This window comes from Danio aesculapii, chromosome 21 (assembly GCF_903798145.1).
Source record: "Danio aesculapii chromosome 21, fDanAes4.1, whole genome shotgun sequence".
Classification (NCBI taxonomy): Eukaryota; Metazoa; Chordata; class Actinopteri; order Cypriniformes; family Danionidae; genus Danio; species Danio aesculapii.
In genome coordinates, this window is record NC_079455.1 from 6017860 (window position 1) to 6037554 (window position 19695).

At 37.5% G+C, this 19695-nt stretch overlaps 2 protein-coding genes across 4 annotated transcripts in view; one reads left to right on the forward strand and one right to left on the reverse strand.

Moving 5' to 3' along the window:
- The window catches only part of rbm27 (RNA binding motif protein 27), a 50174-nt gene extending 46219 nt beyond the window's left edge, over positions 1–3955 (reverse strand). For all 3 annotated transcript variants that reach the window (XM_056446089.1, XM_056446088.1, XM_056446090.1), the window contains exons 1-4: positions 3778–3955; positions 3087–3205; positions 2272–2390; positions 899–978 (exon numbers count right to left, since the gene is read on the reverse strand). In XM_056446089.1, coding sequence (XP_056302064.1) covers positions 899–978; positions 2272–2390; positions 3087–3205; positions 3778–3836 — 377 coding nt within the window. In that variant the 5' untranslated portion in view covers positions 3837–3955. The remainder of the gene's footprint in view (positions 1–898; positions 979–2271; positions 2391–3086; positions 3206–3777) is intronic.
- Positions 3956–7555: 3600 nt separating this feature from the next.
- Positions 7556–19695, forward strand: part of lars1b (leucyl-tRNA synthetase 1b) — a 76754-nt gene continuing 64614 nt past the window's right edge. The window contains exons 1-6 of the mRNA XM_056446130.1: positions 7556–7641; positions 9989–10110; positions 10196–10283; positions 10370–10450; positions 16612–16749; positions 19490–19651. Of these exons, the coding sequence (XP_056302105.1) occupies positions 7636–7641; positions 9989–10110; positions 10196–10283; positions 10370–10450; positions 16612–16749; positions 19490–19651 (597 nt within the window). The 5' untranslated portion in view covers positions 7556–7635. The remainder of the gene's footprint in view (positions 7642–9988; positions 10111–10195; positions 10284–10369; positions 10451–16611; positions 16750–19489; positions 19652–19695) is intronic.

The following is a 19695-nucleotide window of genomic DNA, read 5'->3' on the forward strand; positions in this document are numbered from 1 at the left end:
AGGTCAAAAATTACTCGCCTTTATCTACTCAAAATATCTAGTACCCTAAACATGTAGAACCTTCATGAAAATAGAAAATGTTTCATCAACTTCGAGACTTGGAAAAGGAAAAAATTGTTTTGATTGTTTATTTTTTTCCTGCTGTTAAAATGCTGCACACGGTTCATTTTTGACCATTAGATCAACAGAAGGTTTGACTGTTAGGAACAGTAGTTTAAAAAAAATTCTATAATGATATTGAAGGCTGGCATAATACATATATATATATATATACATATATACATATATATATATACATATATACATATATATATATATATATATATACATACACACACACACACACACACACACACACACACATGTTTGTTTTTGTGAAAAGTGGGTACATTACATAGGTTTCCATTCATTTTATACTATCCAAACCGTATATTGTATTGCCCTCACCCCACCCTACCCCTAAACCCAACCATCGCAGGAGACAGTGAGCAGCTTTACTCTCTGATTAAACTCATCTTGTGGGACTTATAAGCTTTTTGAGAAATGAGGACGTCACCAATGTCCTCATATTTCACCTCCTTTTTGTAATACCTGTGTCATACCTATGTCATTATACAGATTTGTGTCCTGATATGTCACAAAAACATGTACACACACACACACACACACACACACACACACACACACATACACATATATATATATATATATATATATATATATATATATATATATATATATATATATATATATATATATATATATATATACATATATATAGTCATATTGCACAGCCTTGAAATACATATTTTCAAAGCTAAATGTATAGATGCTGCTCATCTCATAAGAAAATGTCAATACAAACACTACCAGAAAGATGCAGCTCTTAGAGACTAACCTTGATTCATTGAAGTCTGAACGATTTCTCAATGGACTTCGTCTTCTTCTGTTCTCCCTATCATCTTCAACATGACCAGTCTGCAACAAACAAACATCTCAGAATTATTATTAACACTTGACATATTTACACAGGAAAGTTTTTTTCCATCTTGCTGATTGTGAAAACCTGTATATAACATTATCTTTGCAAACAGAACAGCCAAAATGTAATTAACCTATAATAGTTTACTATTCATTGATCAACGTTCAAAAGTTGTTTGCATTTATGTTTTGTTATGGTGTTAATACTGTCATCTTCCTGTATAGAAAGTAATCCTGCTGTTAGAGCATGGATGCTTTGGACATAAACGTATGTGTATTTGACAGTTAATGCTTAGTAAAATGCTTAGTATGCTTATAAAAAAAAACTTTTTAAAAAACTTAGTTTAATACATACATGATTTACCCTTTGACATCTGGTGCTCTGTGCTTATATAGTGTGCCCAGAAAACCATATATTTTGAAAGTTTATCAAGGCTTTTAAATAAAAGATTGCAGATGTTTTGTTTTTTGTTGCTGGGGTGGAAAAACAGTTTATTTTGATTTTAAAAACAGTGCACGTTTTCTTCCACCTAAACGGGAAATTACAGCATCACATAATAAAAAATAATAAGCATTTTAAGATTGAAATTTGAGATTTGAAATTACACAGACACAATCTGGGGATTAAACTTAATACATCTTGTGAAAATACATACTCACTTAAAACCGTTGGCTTAATAATAACCCAACAGATAACCCAATGATGGGTTGTTTTGGCACCGACCTGCTGTTGAGTTATTTTAACCCAATCGATTGAGTGGTTAAGGTTATCCCAACAATTTGGGTTAGAAAATAACTAATTTGTTGGGTTATTTTGCCAAAAATTGGTTTAACCACTAAGATCTCAAACGTGTATCATGTCCTTAAAAAACACAGATAGAGAAAGCACTTTTATCTGTATATAGATCAGCTATGAAGCGCGCGTTTGTATCATCAAATTAAAATGAATATAAAAACCTGACATGGAGAGGTAATTTGATTAAAAAACAACATCATTATTGCGTTAGAGCTTAAACTATAACGCAAAAACAACATTACGTGCACATTTTAATACAGCTGTTCTGTCAGTTAAATCAGTTGACTGTTGAAATTCAAAATGTTTAACCCAACTGGATGAGTTATTAAATAAATAACCAAACAAAGGTTTAAAAATAACCCAAAGCACCAAATATTTTTAACTCAACTATTGGGTTAAATAAATAACCCAACGTTTTTTTAGAGTGTACCTTTTACATATTATTTTATTATTTTTATTTCTGAAAAAAATAAAATGAACTGATCTGACTTTACCTCTTCTTTCTCCTCAATCTTCTGTACTGGAATTTTGACCTCTTCTTTAACAGCTGGAGGTCCCAAATAATTTTTGCTGGTTAGACATTCAAAGAGTTTATCGACAAACCCTGTAGTTTCTGTGAAATTAATAGAAAAATGAAGCAATTCAACTTAATGAAAGTGATTAAAGTCTTGAACTCAAAATTACATACACATACAAACACACACACACACAGATTTATATTCACATATACAGTTAAAGTCAGAATTATTAGCCCCCCCCCTTTTGAATTTATTTCTTTTTTAATTATTTCCCAAATGATGTTTAACAGAGAAAGGAAATTTTCACAGTATGTATTTCACAGACAATATTTTTTCTTCTTATTTCTTCTTAAGTCTTTTTTGTTTTATTTCCGCTAGAATAAAAGCAGTTTTTAAAAATTTTTTAAAACCATTTTATGGTCAAAATTATTAGCCCCTTTAAGCTATATTTTTTCGATAGCCTACAAAACAAACCATCGTTATACAATAACTTGCCTAATTACCCTAACCTGCCTAGTTAACCTAGTTAAGATTTAAATATCACTTTAAGCTGTATAGAAGTGTCTTGAAAAATATCTAGTCAAATATTATTTACTGTCATCATGGCAAAGATAAAAGAAATCAGTTATTAGAGATATTAAAGAGTTATTAAAACTATTATGTTTAGAAATGTGTTGAAAAAATCTTCTCTCTGTTAAACTTCTGTTAGATTTCAACTGTATATTTATTTTAGCTTCTCAACAGCTTCTACATTTAGAATAATCAGATATAAGTAGCCTTTGTGCGGATACCTTTCTGAAGGAAAACATCCAACTGATCTGCACACAACGCTCTCAGTTCTTTCTCTGGTTTGTCCTTCTTTACTAACGCCACAACGTAGTTCGCCAATGCAGATGGGTCAGCATCACATCTGTAAAAGAGAAGCAAATCCATTAAAAGTTTAAGTTCATGCAAAAGACAAGAAGTCTAAGAGTTATGCAGGTCTTCTAAAACAATGACTGACAGCATAAACTGTTGTTTACTAGCAGCTTTTCCAAGAGATCTGCTTGGAAACACTGAGATCAAATACATGACAACTTGGGGATCAAGTTCAACATGCAGGGAAATTGATTCTGAATTCAAAAATAACCCCTGTCTGCCTGCAGATCACACGTGCCAACACTCTAAAACTAAACTAACTTGATCCTGATCTTGTTTTGGCTCAGTCTATAAAACTAGTAGGCTGTTTTGATGAGCACCTCACTCATCCAAAATACACTATTAGCATAGCTTCCAGCTACATGAATCCTAATTAGGAGGTGTGTTACGATTTCAAAACGCATACATGATTTAAACACAGCTGACCTGCCGTTTAAAGCCCAAATCAAAGGAAACGATATCTGTTCGCAGAGCGGATAAGTGGTTTGAAACACAGATAACGTGTTAGCATGTTAGCAGCGCCAGTTAGCACAACTGCTTAGAATGTCACTGTTCATCACTTACATGGGTTCAAGAAGTTTAGCCAGCCAGGATTTCAGAGCGTCAACATTATCTATAATCATCCTGACGCGCAAGTGATTAATACTGATAAAAATGTGGGTGTTTATGCGCGACTCCTACTAGCATCGTTTAAAAACACACACACTGGGCCTTCTGAAGTCACTGGTGAGTCGGACGAGCTGCTGAGGTTGATAGCAACGTCACAGGGAAACGTCACATTGCACTGGCCACAGCCTACCACAGGGCTGCCACTGCTTTGGGCAGTTTTTCTCCTCACAGAATGAAAATTTGGAATAATGGTGACATAGATTGCCATTCCAGCAGCTTTAAGGTCATTAGTTAAAGAATAATTTTATATTCCCGAACCTCTCCAAAATTGAGACAACTGTCTATCAATGGTTATGCTTTCTGTGATAGAAAATGCACTAACAAAATCATTAAGAACTTAATTTTACAGTCACACTTTCCAAATCTAATTAGAAGAGAATTGCGATTTAAAGATTTTAAAAATGTTGAAATTAAAAGAATAAGGAAAGATTATTTGTCTTTCCCCCTCCCTCCTAAAGTTAAGGAGGTGAGCTTTAAAATTTGAGATTTATCCTACCAATGACATTTTAGGATTGAAATTCAATTTAGATGTGAATAACTGTGTTTCTTGAGTTTGGAACATGTTTTATTTTTCATTGTGACATGGGGCTTGCCTTTTGGTCAGAGGTACAGATGTGGTTATGATCCAGGAATATAAATTTCTCCCCCCTCACTGTAAAGACAGTTAAGTTTGGTATCTTCCTTGAAAACAAAGAATTTCATTTTGCTGCCAATGTTCTTTTATGCTTGGGAAAATTATTTATTCACAAATGCAGATGGTTCAAATCTACTCTTAACTTTAATCAGCGGTGGAATGAGGTAAAACGTCTTTTCAAATCTGTAAAATTGGGGAATAAAAAAGACAAGCCCTTAAGCTTATCTCTTTTCTGGACTTTTATAAGCTAATTTAATTTTCAAAGCCCCTTTATTTATTTTTATTTTTTATTTTATTGCAATTTATTTAAAAACTGTTATTTTTTATTCTTGAGATGCATTTTATGTTTGCCTATTTTATTACTCAACCTTAAGATGTCAGTTTGTAATATTGTAAGTATGTATCATTTTGTTTGTATGTTCAGCTTGATACAAATAAATAAACAAACAAACAAACAAATAAATAAATAAATAAATAAATAAATAAATAAATAAATAAATAAATAAATAAATAAATAAATAAATAAATAAATAAATTGGGAACAGTTTTGGCTTCTTCGGAAAAAAAAGTCTCAATCAAAATAATTTGTAATTGCTACCCAATAAATACAAAACTAGCTAAATTTAATAACAATATTTCCCCTAAATGCTCATTTTGTACTCAATATGATGAAATCATTTATTTTGGGAGAGTACTTACTCAAAAGTGTTTTGGGTTGACTTTTCCAATTTCATAAAATAATTTTTTTGTATTTCCCCAAAAATTGTATTCTTTGGTTACTCTCTGAATGTAGATCCTTCTCATTGTAAATTTATTATTAATTTATTGCTTTTTTTGGCTAAATTTTACATCCATAAATGTACATACATTTTCAAAGCAACACCCTTATTTTTTATTTTCAGAAAGGATTTATGAACTCTTTAAAAGACCAGTGGTGTAAAGTATCTAATTACAAATACTCAAATTACTGTAATTGAGTAGTTTTTCCTCAGGAATTGTAATTTACTGAGTAGTTTTAAAAAGGTGTACTTTTACTTTCCCTTGAGTACATTTTTAGTGCTGTATCGGTACTTTTACTCCACTACTTTCCTTCAACCTGCAGTCACTACTTTATTTTTTCTTGTCTTTGGGGATTAGAAAAATCAGTCCTGCGAGTCCAATCAAATTGCACATAGAAGGTAAATCGCATCATAATGAACTCCCTCAAGACATGTGCGCTTTATAATTCCAAACTGTTTGGAAGTATTCAAAGTGTCCAAGTAGATGTCCAAAGTCTTTACGACAGCACTTCCCTACTGTGCCACTGTGACGCTATATATATTATATACTTATATATTATATCGGGCGTCATGGTGGTGCAGTGGGTAGCACGATTGCCTTACAGCAAGAAGGTCGCTGGTTCGAGCCTCAGCTGGGTCAGTTGGCATTTCTGTGTGGAGTTTGATTGTTCTCCCCATGTTTGTGTGGTTTCATACGAGTACTCCAGTTTTTCCCATAGACATGTGCTATAGGGGAATTAAATAAACAAAATTGGGCGTAGTGTATGTGTGTAAATGAGTATGTATGGATGTTTCCCAGTACTGGGTTGCAGCTGGAAGGGCATTCACTACTGGAATGTGTGCTGGATAAGTTGGCGGTTCATTCCGCTGTGGCATTCCGCTGATTAATAAAGGGACTAAGCTGTACAGGGCTATACTGTGTGTTTAATTTAAGTTACATGTATTTTCTCCAATGCTACATTTGTTGCAATTTAGTTCTTTGACTCTTGACAGTCTGTTTGAAAAATTTTTATCTGTTTGCCACATAATTGCATTAAACCAAAGGCAGCATGGGGGCTCAGTGGTTAGCACTGTCACCTCACTTCAAGAAGATTGCTGGTTTGAGTCTTGGCTTTCTGTGTTTTCTCAAAGACTTGTGATGCAGGTAAATTGGTTAAAAAAATTTAGACCTGCGATAGAATCTGCATGCGTAGAAATCTGCAGATTTCCACATAATTTTAGCATCAGAAATCATTCAGTCTATTTATTTATTGATATAAATTTATATATATAGAATATATTCAGTCTTTATATTAATTTCATGCCAAATGAATTAATTTCATTAATTTCATATTATTGAATAATATGAATAATATGGGGCTGCACGGTGGCGCAGTGGGTAGCACGTTCGCTTCATAGCAAGAAGGTCGCTGGTTCAAGCCTCAGCTGGGTCAGTTGGCCGAAACTGAATGAATGAATGCATAATATGCAATTGCTAATATGATTTATGTACAATAAGAAAGTTTGTAAAGAAATAATTTTTTGTCTTTTGGTGGATATATTATTTAAGAGACTTTTTTTTTACTAAACATGGGTCTAATTGCATTGTAAACCTCAGATAAAAGTCAAAATTAGATTATTAATGTGTTACATGTTTAATTGCTATACTCTCAAAATCATTCTGCATAAATCTGCAGATTTTTAAAAAAGATACCAATAGATTCTGTGTGGCCCTGGCTATAGTGTTTGAGTGGGTTGATGTTTCACTAGGGTTCATAGTGTACTCTCAATGCAACTTGCCCCTGGAAGGGCATCTGTTAAATATAAATATGGCAGATTAATTGGGGGTTCATTCTGCTGTGGCGCTTCCTGATAAATCAAGGACTAAGCCGAAGGAAAGTGAGTGTTTTAAGAACCAACTATTTATGTAAACATTCCTCATTAATTTACTTACTTGTAATGTCTCTTGCATTTTTATTTTCAAATAAATAAATAAATACAATTATTATTATTATTAATATTATTATTATTATTATTATTATTATGCAAAATGATGTTTGACCATGATATCAAGAATTGTGCTAGAGATATATTATCTTAAATCATCTGACTTTCCGATGACTAGTGTTATGATTCTGTGTCTTATGAACAATTAAGAATTCAATGTTCAAATATCATAATAATAATAATTATTATTAGCATTATTGTATTCTTTGTGTGAAGTAGACAGGTCTTCTAAAACTACATTACCCCTAACGCAAAGCGTCTTCCGGCGCCGACGTTTCTTTACGGTGTCATCATCCAGCGTGGGTTTCGCTCTTCAAAAAAAAATCCAGTTGAAGTTACTGCGAATAGATCAGGATGACGGTAAAGTTGATTTATATCACTTCCTTTGTACTTAATGCATGTAGAGTAAAGTTTGTTTCATGATCTTACATTTTAAGAACATTAAAGCGTTCTAGGGAGCAGCATGGCTACCTTTAGCAGCTAGCTTCATACATGTGCCTCTGTTACTCTTAACGTTATTCATTTATGGTTCTTCAGTCCTGAACAGAAAACGGGAGTAGATGTTAGAAGCGTACAGTTAGCGACGAAGAACAGTATCATTATCTTGAAAGTTGAGGGATTTGTTGAAGATGTCGGCACAATAAGGAATATAGAGTTGACAGCTGTCAATCAAAGGTGCTGATGTGACGTGCATCACCGTACAGTTTCATACAAGTACAGATGTATAACTTAGCAAATTTGATATTTGAGATATGAAAGCTTAACTAATAAACATCCTACAAATTTTTTTTTACATAAGTAGATATCTATCTGTCTATCTGTCTGTCTGTCTGTCCAATTATTAAATTAATTCAATAATGTTGCATTGTTTTTTCAGCGTAATGCATGCCTATTAAAATTCAGGGCATTTAAACCTTTTTTTTTGTGCCACAGATCCCTAGTACTGTATGGCCATTCTTATCTTATGCAGGGGACTTCTATTATAAAAAGCAAGACACATACTTTAAAACATAATTTTTACTGTATAAAATGAATATTTGAATGGATTTTAAAAAAATTACTCTGAAAATATTTTGTTTCTGTTAATTTAATTTAACTTAATTTGTTCATTTGTTTGTTGAGATAGTTATTAGGAAAGTAATGGAACTCCCATTAAAATCAAACATCAAAATATGCACTCTCTATCAATATTATCATGCTTTTAATTAAAATATATATTTCCTTACATCGTATTATTTTTATGCAATTTATGATAATTTTACGCAAATTGTTGTTTAATATAATTTGAATACATGTGTGTTTTTTATTGTTTAAGCTAGGGTTGGGCGATGTCGACCAATTTTGCATCGTACAATGTCTAAAGTGAAACATTGCGATGGATGATGGCATCGTTGTCGTAGGCGACGGTGAATTAAATATTTATGAAGAATAAATTAATTCATAACAAATCAATTATTTGTAGCTTACCAACTACCTGACCTGCATGGTCTTTGTTTTACCCACAACCAAATCATAAATAATTAAAGAGAAGTTACACACAAATTACTACCTGTCAATCACTTTTTCCGCGGGACTCTGGCATGAATAGTCAGAGTGATCTGTGTCGTTTAATGGCTTTGACAAACTTGGTTGGTAAAAAAGGTGCACAACCAAAAGCCATACCCGTCAACATTGGGATGTGAAAATAAGGGACTATTTTCAACCCCCAAAAAATCCCCAAATTACTAAATCTCTTCATCCGGAGCTGTTTTATTGTAAATAAACAGTTAAACGTCAGTAATACGTTTTATTATTATAAAAAATTATTCACAAAAGAAAAAATAAATAGTTTACATTACCAGCAAATAAATTAGCAAACAGTTTAGCTTATTAAACTTAATAGCTGTTATAAAGAAATAGAATCAAGTTATCAAATTCTTCACTGTATAACTTACACATTCTGATTAAAGAGCACCGAATGAATCTCTAATTTATTTGGATATTTTGTTTGATTACTTTAAATAACAGGTGTCACTTTAAAAATGCACACATCTAACATTATAATGAAAACAGTCGATTGCTTTCCTAACTTCTAACACCTGTAATGAAAAAGGAAAGTGAATTACGCTATTTTAATGTTTATTTCAAAGTGTTTTTATGCCGAAATAAAACAAACGCACAGAACAGACTCGCATTTAAGAGAAAGGGGCGGCCCCTGGTGGTTTGGTGGTATGGGTTGCACATAGGGAGGATCTGCTCTTTAATGTTTATTGCCACCCTTCAGAGAAAGACTGAAAATACAGGAAAATACTTTTACGGGATGATAATGGGATATAACTGTAAAATATGGGAGAATCCCGGGAAAAACGGGAGGGTTGACAGATATGCCAAAAGCAAGCAACCAACAGTATCTGAGGTTTTCGCAAAAATTACTAAGTACAAGCGTGAAAGGGAAAGATACTACTGAAGCTGTGACGCGTTACCTGAGAGATTCAAAAGACCGAAAAATCGTTAGATAGAGACAAGATGAATTAAATATCACCTTTAACAACTAAAGTGAGACGCGAACCAGCGGTACAGCCTTGCTAAACTGTCCGACGTTATAGATATTTGCTATGGGTTATTTGTATGAGCTGTCTTATTCATAATGATGTGTTTGTTATTTTATACATATGCGCTTATTATAGCTGAGCTTTATATTTTCCTTTAATGTTATGTGCTATTCCAGGAACGCAAAGGAACAGCAAAACTTGACTTCTTGAAGAAGATTGAGGAGGAGGTTCAGCAGAAATGGGAGCAGGAAAAGCTTTTTGAGAATGAAGCCCCAGCTACCATTGGGGAAAATACGAAGTGAGCCTGGTTTTTGTGTACCTCAGTATTTCCTGAGTTTGTATAGAATGTGTTCATGTCTAATAATGTTCTATTGTCTATCTAGTAGGAACAAGTACTTTATTACATTTCCCTACCCATATATGAATGGGAGACTTCACCTCGGCCATACGTTCTGCCTTTCTAAGTGTGAGGTGAGTTTGAAATTCATTTAATAAAGATGTCGTAGACCTCATATAGTGTAATACCTTATTCTGTTCTTATTCTCAATGTCCTGTAGTTTGCAGTGGGTTACCAGCGGCTTAAAGGAAAGCAGTGTCTTTTCCCATTTGGGCTTCACTGCACTGGGATGCCTATCAAAGTGAGTAGATTAAACTCTTTAAAGTTTACATGTTTTTTTCACAGAAATGCTTAAAGGCGTGGTCCACAGTGTATTTTTAAGGCTTGGTTGTGTTTATAAGACGCAAAGCAATGTGTGCTCATGCTTCACTTGTAGAAAATCATGTTATTTTTTCATATATCTCACTTTACTCAGTTACTCAGCTAGCAGCAAAAGGACTGTCATATTTCCTAGTTCCTCTGAAAGACCCGTCCTTAAGAGGCTCTGATTGGTCAGCTAACATAATGTGCTGTGATTTGTGGATCGTCACCTAGTCACACCCCTACCATTATGCGCTGTGTAATAGAGAATCTTTTATGCTGTTCACACCAGATGCGGTACGCGCAGGTAAATCGTGCTATTCGCGCGTGAACATTTTGAGTTTACTCGCTTCATTTGCGCGTCAAATCTGCTTCATTCGCACGTCAAATTCACTTCACAACATACACGGATTCGCATCATGGGCTGGTCTTCTGTCTGCCCTGTGACTTCAGCTTCGTTGCTAAATGTCTAACATGGATTTTATTGAGAGAATAGCTATGTTTATGTGCATTAGGAAGACTGAAAAACAGCGTTGATTCGTTTGGAGCCTTGCCTGACCTGAGTCCACTAGATCCTTTCAGAGGTTCTCCCAGCTCTGAGCTCATAAACTCCTCCAGAAACTTAACCTGGATGATGGAAGCTTTCAGCGGTGCTTCCGACTGAGCCTAACCCAGTTTGATGTACTGTTGTCCGGTGTCGTGCCACATGATGTCTAGTCGCATCTTTGCATTGCACTGTAAATCACTCGCGCTTGAAGCTTCTTCTGCATCTGGCGTGAATGCAGCATTTGTAGCGTTAGCTGCCTCAATCAGATAGAAAAATGAAGAGCACACAGCTGAACCTCACGTCTGCTCTCTAAAATAAAATCTGACAGGTGTCTTTCACATATATTCAGAATAAGCATGTTTAAGTAATATAAAATGTTCTCATATCTTTAGCGAGTTTGTTATTTGAGATGTAGAATGCATGCAAAGCGTCCGCATGGAGAGTCACTGCATGCGCTGCTGAAGATTGTGGGTGTTTACAGTGGTTTGACTGATACATATGAATTTGTAGCTAAATTGTTAAAGGTGCCAAACAGCATTTCCTGTTGTTTACATCCTAGTTTACGTTCTCGCTACAACATACCATTAACGCTAGAAACTGTGCATGTAGTTGATCGATTTTAACAAATAAAAATACTTACAGGTTGTAGCTCACAATCCACAGCTTCCTTGGTTGGAGGAGTTTTAACCGAATCCAGCACTGAACTGGGAGATTCTGAAAGCTCTCCTTTGTCAAATGCTAGCTATATATTTTTTATAATTCTCTGGACTTCTTTTTGCCCTTTGGAAACCCAAATACAGAAACGGAAGAAGCTCTGTGGCATTCTCTGCATTTTAGCTTTCTCTGCTATAACATTACATCACCTCTGGCCATGCCCCTTTGCTGTGCGGGGTGTGTGTGCATGGTGAATGCATGTAACCAGAAGCCCTTGTGATCTCACTAGCCCAGATTAATTTTTTGTAGTCCTCAAAACTTCGTTCGTTGTTTGCATTGCTAAGCAAACTCTAGTGTCACCATGGCTTAACTCTGTCACCCAACAGCCCTTTCAATCTTCCAAACCACAGTCAAAGCATTGAGAGAGAAGACGTCAGAAAGAGCAGAACACTATTGGCTTGTGTGATCATCACTGACACATCATTTCAAACCTCTCTCAAAGCTTTCAGGTGAGCGTTTGAAAACCTTGTCAATCAGCTGATGCTTCAGTGGATCAATCACTCATCTGCAGGGTTCAAGCATATAGATGTGGCTTTAACACTAGAACTACCAAAGCAGTCAGAGAGTTTTTAATTTTTGTTGAAATAAAACTCGCATATCGGTAATATCCAGACTTCTTCTAATTATCTGTATATTTCTTTCTAACATTGTTATTTTATTAAAATCGCCTCTTTATAAAAGTGAAAATGAAAGTGAGACATGGACCTTTGCAAGTGTTCTAGTAGTCTAAGTACACTATTATAGGTTGTATTATAAGATAATAAAAATATTTTTAGGGTATAATAACTTCATAACATATAATCACAGACATTTAAAACTAAATGTAAATGACTTGACAACACGTCTTGTATGAGGAAGGTCAGAATGACAGCTATAAGTCGGCTCAATAGCCTAGTGGTTAGCGCTGACGTATGGTGTTCTAGCACTTCAGGGCTTCCCGAGTTAGAATCCGGGTTTGAGGACATTTCCCGACCCTACACCCCCCCCCCCCTCTCTCTCCCCCACTTTGCTTCCTGTTTGACTACTATCCTATCCAAAAATAATTAAAAAAAAAAATAATAATGACAGCTATGGTAATTCTAGTGGTATAGAATTCTGGTAGTTCCAGTGTTAATATGCTTTTGTGTCTGTGTAAGTGTTGGGTGAAGTGAGTGCATCGATGATCATTCTGGCCAATCACAGACACTTCTTTTGAGCTCTTGTTGCACGACCAGTCAGTTCAGGACTTATTTCATGTGACCCCATTTAGGGTTAAGTCTGCCAACTGCTCTGTAATATTTAGCATGTTAGATGTTGGCGACGCATCAGCAAGCCTCTTTGATGTGTCATTCAGTAGTTCACACACAAAGACCCATCATCGCGAAGCAACCACTGGTCTTTTTTTTTTCCCTAATCAATCAGTGAGCTTGTTAACTTGCAATTCGTGCTTAAAATCTCAGGGGGAGGGGAGTGACACCTGACAAACCTATAATAGCTTCCTAGATCTGAAAGAGGCTGTCAGCATTAGTCTTGGGGCGCTGGCCCAAGGACACATGATAAAGTGAAAGTGCTGGAGCGTGAGAAGGGCAGCAAGCTGCTCTCTAGTTTCAACCCACTTTTTTAGGAGGTTGATGTGGTACAACAGGTCAGTTCTCCTTTTTCCCGGCTACCGTACGCAGTAGATATAGCTGTATAGGAGCACTGCCAGGTGTCCAGGAACTTGCAGGCAGCTTTCGAGATTAGGACCATGACTCTGTCTTCAGGTTGGAATTCCCATGGTCGGCCTGCTCGGTTATATATGTGTTGTTAGGCCTGCTGCGGTATGACGAGATGCTCCCAGACTTATGACATGATACGATTGATCTACTCTCTCATCTGTTTTACATGCTCCACGACAAAATGTACTGTAGGCTGCTGCTCCTCCTTAGTCACATCCCAAAAGCCCTGGGGTTGTCGGTCAAAGAGGAGCTTTAAAAACCAGTGAAACCAGTTGATTCCTGGGGAACTTCAAGAATGTTAAAGAAGACGTAAGGCAGAATGCTACACAGAAAAGCCTGGTGATGGCTTTGGCGGTGGCTTTCCTGAGGGGGAACTGGCTCTGGGTACTGGGCGGCATAGTCGACAATCTCCAACATATGTTCATGTCCTCAGCATACTTGGGCAGCAGCCTTACTAGGTCCATCAATGCGATCAACACAATCAGCGGACTGGGGGAAGGAGTTCCCCCAGCAGCTCCCAATGGGACTGGCAGATTGTGGAGCACTGGCTAGCTGGTAATCCAATCCAGGCCAGTCTTTCCCAAGCAGGACTAGTACTAGTAGGTCCTTTACTGCTTTCACTGTCCAGGCGTCTGTGAAGGACAAAATGGTCACACTGCGGTTTGGCACCTGCCGATGGTCCCTGAGGACACACGTGATGGGCAAGGAGATTTTTGACTCAGTCTGGGATGCAAGGATCCATGCCTGTATGGAGATTTTGCCTCATTCAGACTAGCAGCGACTTTGTAGATGCCTGTTGCTCTGGGTGGCAACCTGCTGTAAATGCAGCGGTGTGTAGGTATATACAGCACAAATACAACCGGCCTCTGAGCGAGCTAAGAGAGGATCATGTGAGCTCTGCTGGTGTTTTTATTGGCTGTCGATCAAGAAAGTCGCTTTTCATTTGCATAAAGTTGAAGGGTTCTCAACTTTATCACATTGCTCTACAGGCCCACCTGGTCGCCGGAAGTCACTCACTCTCGGTTGAAATGAACTTGTCGCTTTTGCTGCTGCGAGTCGCTTGTAGTGTTAATGAGGCTTTATATGTTACCGCAATACAAGAAGGCCCGAAACGGCCTCCCATTAATTTTGACATCAACCTCTGGGGCCTACTCAGGTTGGTCATGATGGCATCAGGATTTCCATCCTTTGGAGAAGGTCGCTGACCTGATTCCAGGTTGTTGGTTGCCCTCCGGAACATCCTGGACAGGGAAATTGGTGACGTTTGCTCCCCTCCTTCTCGCTGTAGGGTTGCTTCTGTTAGTTTTATGGTCTCAACGAGTTCCAGGGTGCTTGAGGGGTTTCTCATCTCAACCGCCTGACTATACGACTAGAAAGCAGTTTGTCAATGACCATTGGATTTCTCTCAAGCAGCCAGTGTTGTGCGAGCGGAGTGAGGTCAGCCGCTTGGGCACAGGCCGGCAGTTAAGGCTTATACACCCATTTAAAGAATTGTTAGGCTGCACATGTTAATGATAGTTCCAGGCATGGGCCAGGATTTCCTGCTTTACTTCCCTGTATCCGTCAGCCATAGCGGTGGGGAGGGAAAAGTAGGTACTTTGTGCCTTCCCAGTCAGCAAGGGGGCACGACCCGGACCCAGTCATCAATGGACCCAGTCGTCAACGGACCCAGTCACCACCCCTCAGATGTGGCTGAAATCTCAAACATCTGCAGATAAATTCAATGTCAAATTTTGGCCGGAATTGCATAGCTCGCACTCAAGGATCCAGCAGCGCAATGCGTTGCACAGCGATCATGAACAGGGCTGCAAGCTCCTGCTCGGTCTGGTTCTAACAATTGACAGGGTGCTCGGCTACTTGCTCCTGCCGGATACCTACCTCGGTCAACTGCTGGAGAAGTTTGTTCATGTTGTAGGAAGAGCAAAATGAGGGGAGGAGTCTGCGTCTGGGATTCTTCCCTCCTGTACCTGCATTATCCATCTGTGTCACAGGGTGGGATTAAGGGCTTACCCACACTATGTACAGTTGCTTTGAACCGGGCCAAATCACACTTGTCCCCCCTCCCATCTCCCCCGACTGCCCGCACTCACATTACATTCGGGCCTGGGCACACTTGCTTGGAGAAGCGCTCTCGCTCAGCACAGTAGAGATTTCTCTAGTTATATTGTTTTAGTCGTTTGGAATGCGGTGACACGCAGTCAAATATTTCGCCGAACAGATTCGCCACGTTTGACGCTCATAAACAGTCATAAAGTCCTCGTGCTGCAGGAATTAGGAGGTTTGCTGAAGGCGCAGCTGTGGTGCGTTTTTAATAAACTACGACAGTTTGCGTTCATTGAACGGTAAGAATGATTAATAAATCCATATGAAACAGTCCCTTAAAAGTCACGTCTTGCTTTCAGTTTCGGGCTTTTTGCAGGTCATGCGTTTTGCAGTCACACACAAGCGTACCGCGCACGGTTTGAATCGCATAGTAGTGTGAGTAGACCCTAAAGTGCAGACCTCAGAGGGTGGATTAGTGACAAATTGTAAGATCAAAGGTGGTGCTCTGGTGGATGCCATGCTTTCTTCCTGCAGGTACCAGGTGTCTGTGTTTGGGGTGGTTGATCGGTCAGCAACTGCTGTTGAGAGAGAGAGAGAGAGAGAGATAGATAGATAGATAGATAGAGAGAGAGAGAGAGAGAGAGAGAGGGAGAGGGAGAGAGAGAGAGAGAGAGAGAGATACCATCTCGTGGAGATGCTTCTTCCAGTCTGGCTAAGATTGTGTGGTTTATGTAGCTTGTGGCTGATGAGCTACTGCTGATGCCCATCAGCCTAGAGCGAGGATTTGGATCATAATCAGGCAATTGAAAAAAGAGGCTTGAGTTTCTATCACTCCATTTTGACTATGGACACACTATACCTACACTGTAAAAATGATGGCTTCCACACAATTCCTACATGTCGTCCCAACGCAAGTTAATTGAACATAAAACAATTAAATTGACCCCAAAAAAGCCCTCGATATTTATGCTGTTTCAGCTCATTTTAAATAAAAAGATTGAACAAGCAGCAAAAATATTACTTTGAGTGTACATACATTTCTGTCCAAACAGCTTTCAAAAGTTGATTTTGCATGATGCCCTTAATGTCTGTGTGTACTAGGCATGTGCAGACAAGCTGAAGAGAGAAATGGAGCTGTATGGTTATCCACCCCAATTCCCTGAAGAAGATGAAGAGGAGGAAGAGCAGAAGAAGACCTCTGATGAAGTCATCATCAAGGACAAGACAAAGGGCAAGAAGGTGAATATGTGTAATTGTGAGGAAACCACAGCTAAAATTAGGGCTGGATAATAAGATGCAAAACACAACAACTAAATTTCATTTTCCTCAATTATATAATTGTCCTTGTGCCACTAGGCCTAGTGACTGATTTTAGTCTGATTTATACTTTCTCCTGGCGCTGTGGCACAAGCCTCTGCTGACAACACACACAGTCATGGAGGATTTCATACTTTATCCGCTCGTTGCACTATTATTTGCACTATTATTTTTTCAAAACCATTATCTACTCTAAGTAACTATCATGGCAAAACAGTGGTGAAGAAGTTAGCAAGTGAAGTTGCTAAGTGATTGAGAATTATTTTAAATAGCAAATAAATAATTTAGACTATTTAATGTATTCAAGCTAACTGCATCCTAAATGCAAAACATTATGTACAGTAAAATTAAGAGAATTTACTTGAAGGGAATAGTTCACCCTTTGACCACCAAGCCAAAATGAGTTTTCTTCGCAGGGTGGCAGGGCGCACCCTTATAGATAGGGTGAGGAGCTCTGTCACCTGGGAGTAGAGCTGCTGCTTCTCCACATTGAGAGAAGTCAGCAGAGGTGGCTCAGGCGTCTGTTTCGGATGCTTCCTGGACTCCTACCTAGGGCGGTGTTCTAGGCATGTTCCACCGGGAGGAGGCCCTGAGGAAGAACCAGGACACGCTGGAGGGACTATGTCTCTCGACTGGCCTGGGAATACCTCGGGATTCCCCGGAGGAGCTGGAGAAAGTGTCTGGGAAGAGGGAAGTCTGGGGTTCTGCTGCCCCCGCGACCTGGCCCAGGAAAAGTGGATGAAAATGAATGATTGAATGAATGAATGGATAGTTCACCCAAAAAAGATACTTTACCTACCATTTACTCATGCTTAATTGGTTTTAAACCTTTAAGAGTTTCTTTAATTTGTTAAAGAAGATATTTTGAAAGCTTATGACTTCCATAGTAAGAAAAACAAATACTAATAAAGTAAATGGTTACAGGTCTCTAGCTTTTTTTTCTCCAAAATGTCTTCTTCTATGCTATAAGAAGAAAGAAACTCAAAGGTTTGAATTAAGTAAAGGGTGAGTAAATGATGACAGAATTTTAATTTTTTTTTTGGTGAACTATCCCAAAATATTCTGGGGAACTTTTTTGCAAAATATATGCATTGATTTATTTATTTTTTCTCTCTCAAAGTTTTAAAAGAAACATAAAAGCCTTCACACCAGCCAGTTGTTTTGGATTTCTAAATATGCTGTCCCATGCAGTTTGGCCAGACTTGGCTCCAATTTATTGGCTCCATTTAAAATTGTGCACACTGCCAGCTGAAATTGTCGCACACACACACTGTTACGGCCCAAAACTCAACACTGGCTCGAACAGCAACAACCAAGGTTTGAGCTGAACATATGAAAGACACAGACGACTGAATTAATAAATTGACGTTCCGTCAATATTCTTTAATTTACAGAAATAATAAACAAAACCGTAACAAAACAAAAATCAAATAAACAGGTAGGGCAGCTAAGGAAACAGGTCTCTGACTGTACTGTTTTTAAATGGACAGATATTACCTACAACTCCTGTAAAAGGAATAAAAAACAGGTGAGTCTTCCGGGCCACTGCTTACCTTCACTAAACTAAATAAATACCAAAACGTGACTATGAAAAATAATCCACTACCTGCTATGGAAACAAAATATCAAAATAGACAAACTAGTTAACAAAAGGTTAACAATAACATAATTCTAAAGAGAGCGGCATGTAGATGAATCGCCTGGCATGCTGAGCACCGCCAGCCAGACCGCCTGAGCGCAAGCCACCACCAAACTGCGGGAGAGCAAGAGTCAGAGAGAGAGAGACTGAACCGCCATTGCTGTCAGCCTTATGTACTGGGAATCCCCCGTGACGTCACGGGCGTCATCCAATCCTAGACAAGCCGGGTAGGAAACTCCTCCTATAACTCAAGCGCAACAAGCACAAATCTGCAACAAATGAATATGAATTAAATAAAACACAGACCCACGTAACACACATCAAAGCAAAATTCTGCCAACACCACAATGACGTCACATTCGATACACATTCGGCTTTGAATGTTAAATTGACTAATAATCCAGTAGGATAAAATCTTTCTCTGGCAGTGTCAGCCAGCTGGTACTCAAACCGATGTTATTTTAGTGAACATAAACTAAAACTAAGACTAAAACTGTTTTTAATGAAAACTAAAACTAAATGAAATTAGCAACAGTTACTGAAAAAACAAATAAATTAATAAGCAATTAGAAAATCTGACTTGCGACTGTTTAGAGAATACCAGTGATGGCACTTCTTGCTCGTCAGGTGAAGCAGCCAAACACATCAGCCAAGCACGTGTACATAAACAGAAAACATATTTTAAATGTAACTTTTAAAATATTATTAAGCATAAACATATGTTTCATTATGCTCTATAGAAAACATTTAGCGAAATATATTTAAAATATCCATTTTATGTCAAATTTAACGAATCAGCTATTAAAGCTGTGTTAATAAAACAATTTCTATTACTGCTTGTGCAAGCTACTGTTTGCTTATTTTGGAAAGGTTTGTCATTTTCTGACAATGAAGAGAAAATTAAAACCACAAAATACTTTTGATCATGATTGTCAGCAGTATTCACTGATTTAATAAAGTGAACATTGTGTTAGTATGTAATTTGAAACTAAAACAGATTCATATTTTGAACGTCACTTTCAGAGCAAAGCTGTAGCGAAGTCTGGAAGCTCCAAGTTCCAGTGGGACATCATGAAATCTCTGGGACTGCAGGATGCTGAAATTGTGAAGTTTGCTGAAGCTGAACATTGGCTGGATTATTTCCCTCCTCTTGCTGTAGAAGATCTGAAGAAAATGGGTCTAAAGGTTTGATAAGTTTATTTTACTATGTGCCATTTAATGCTATGTGA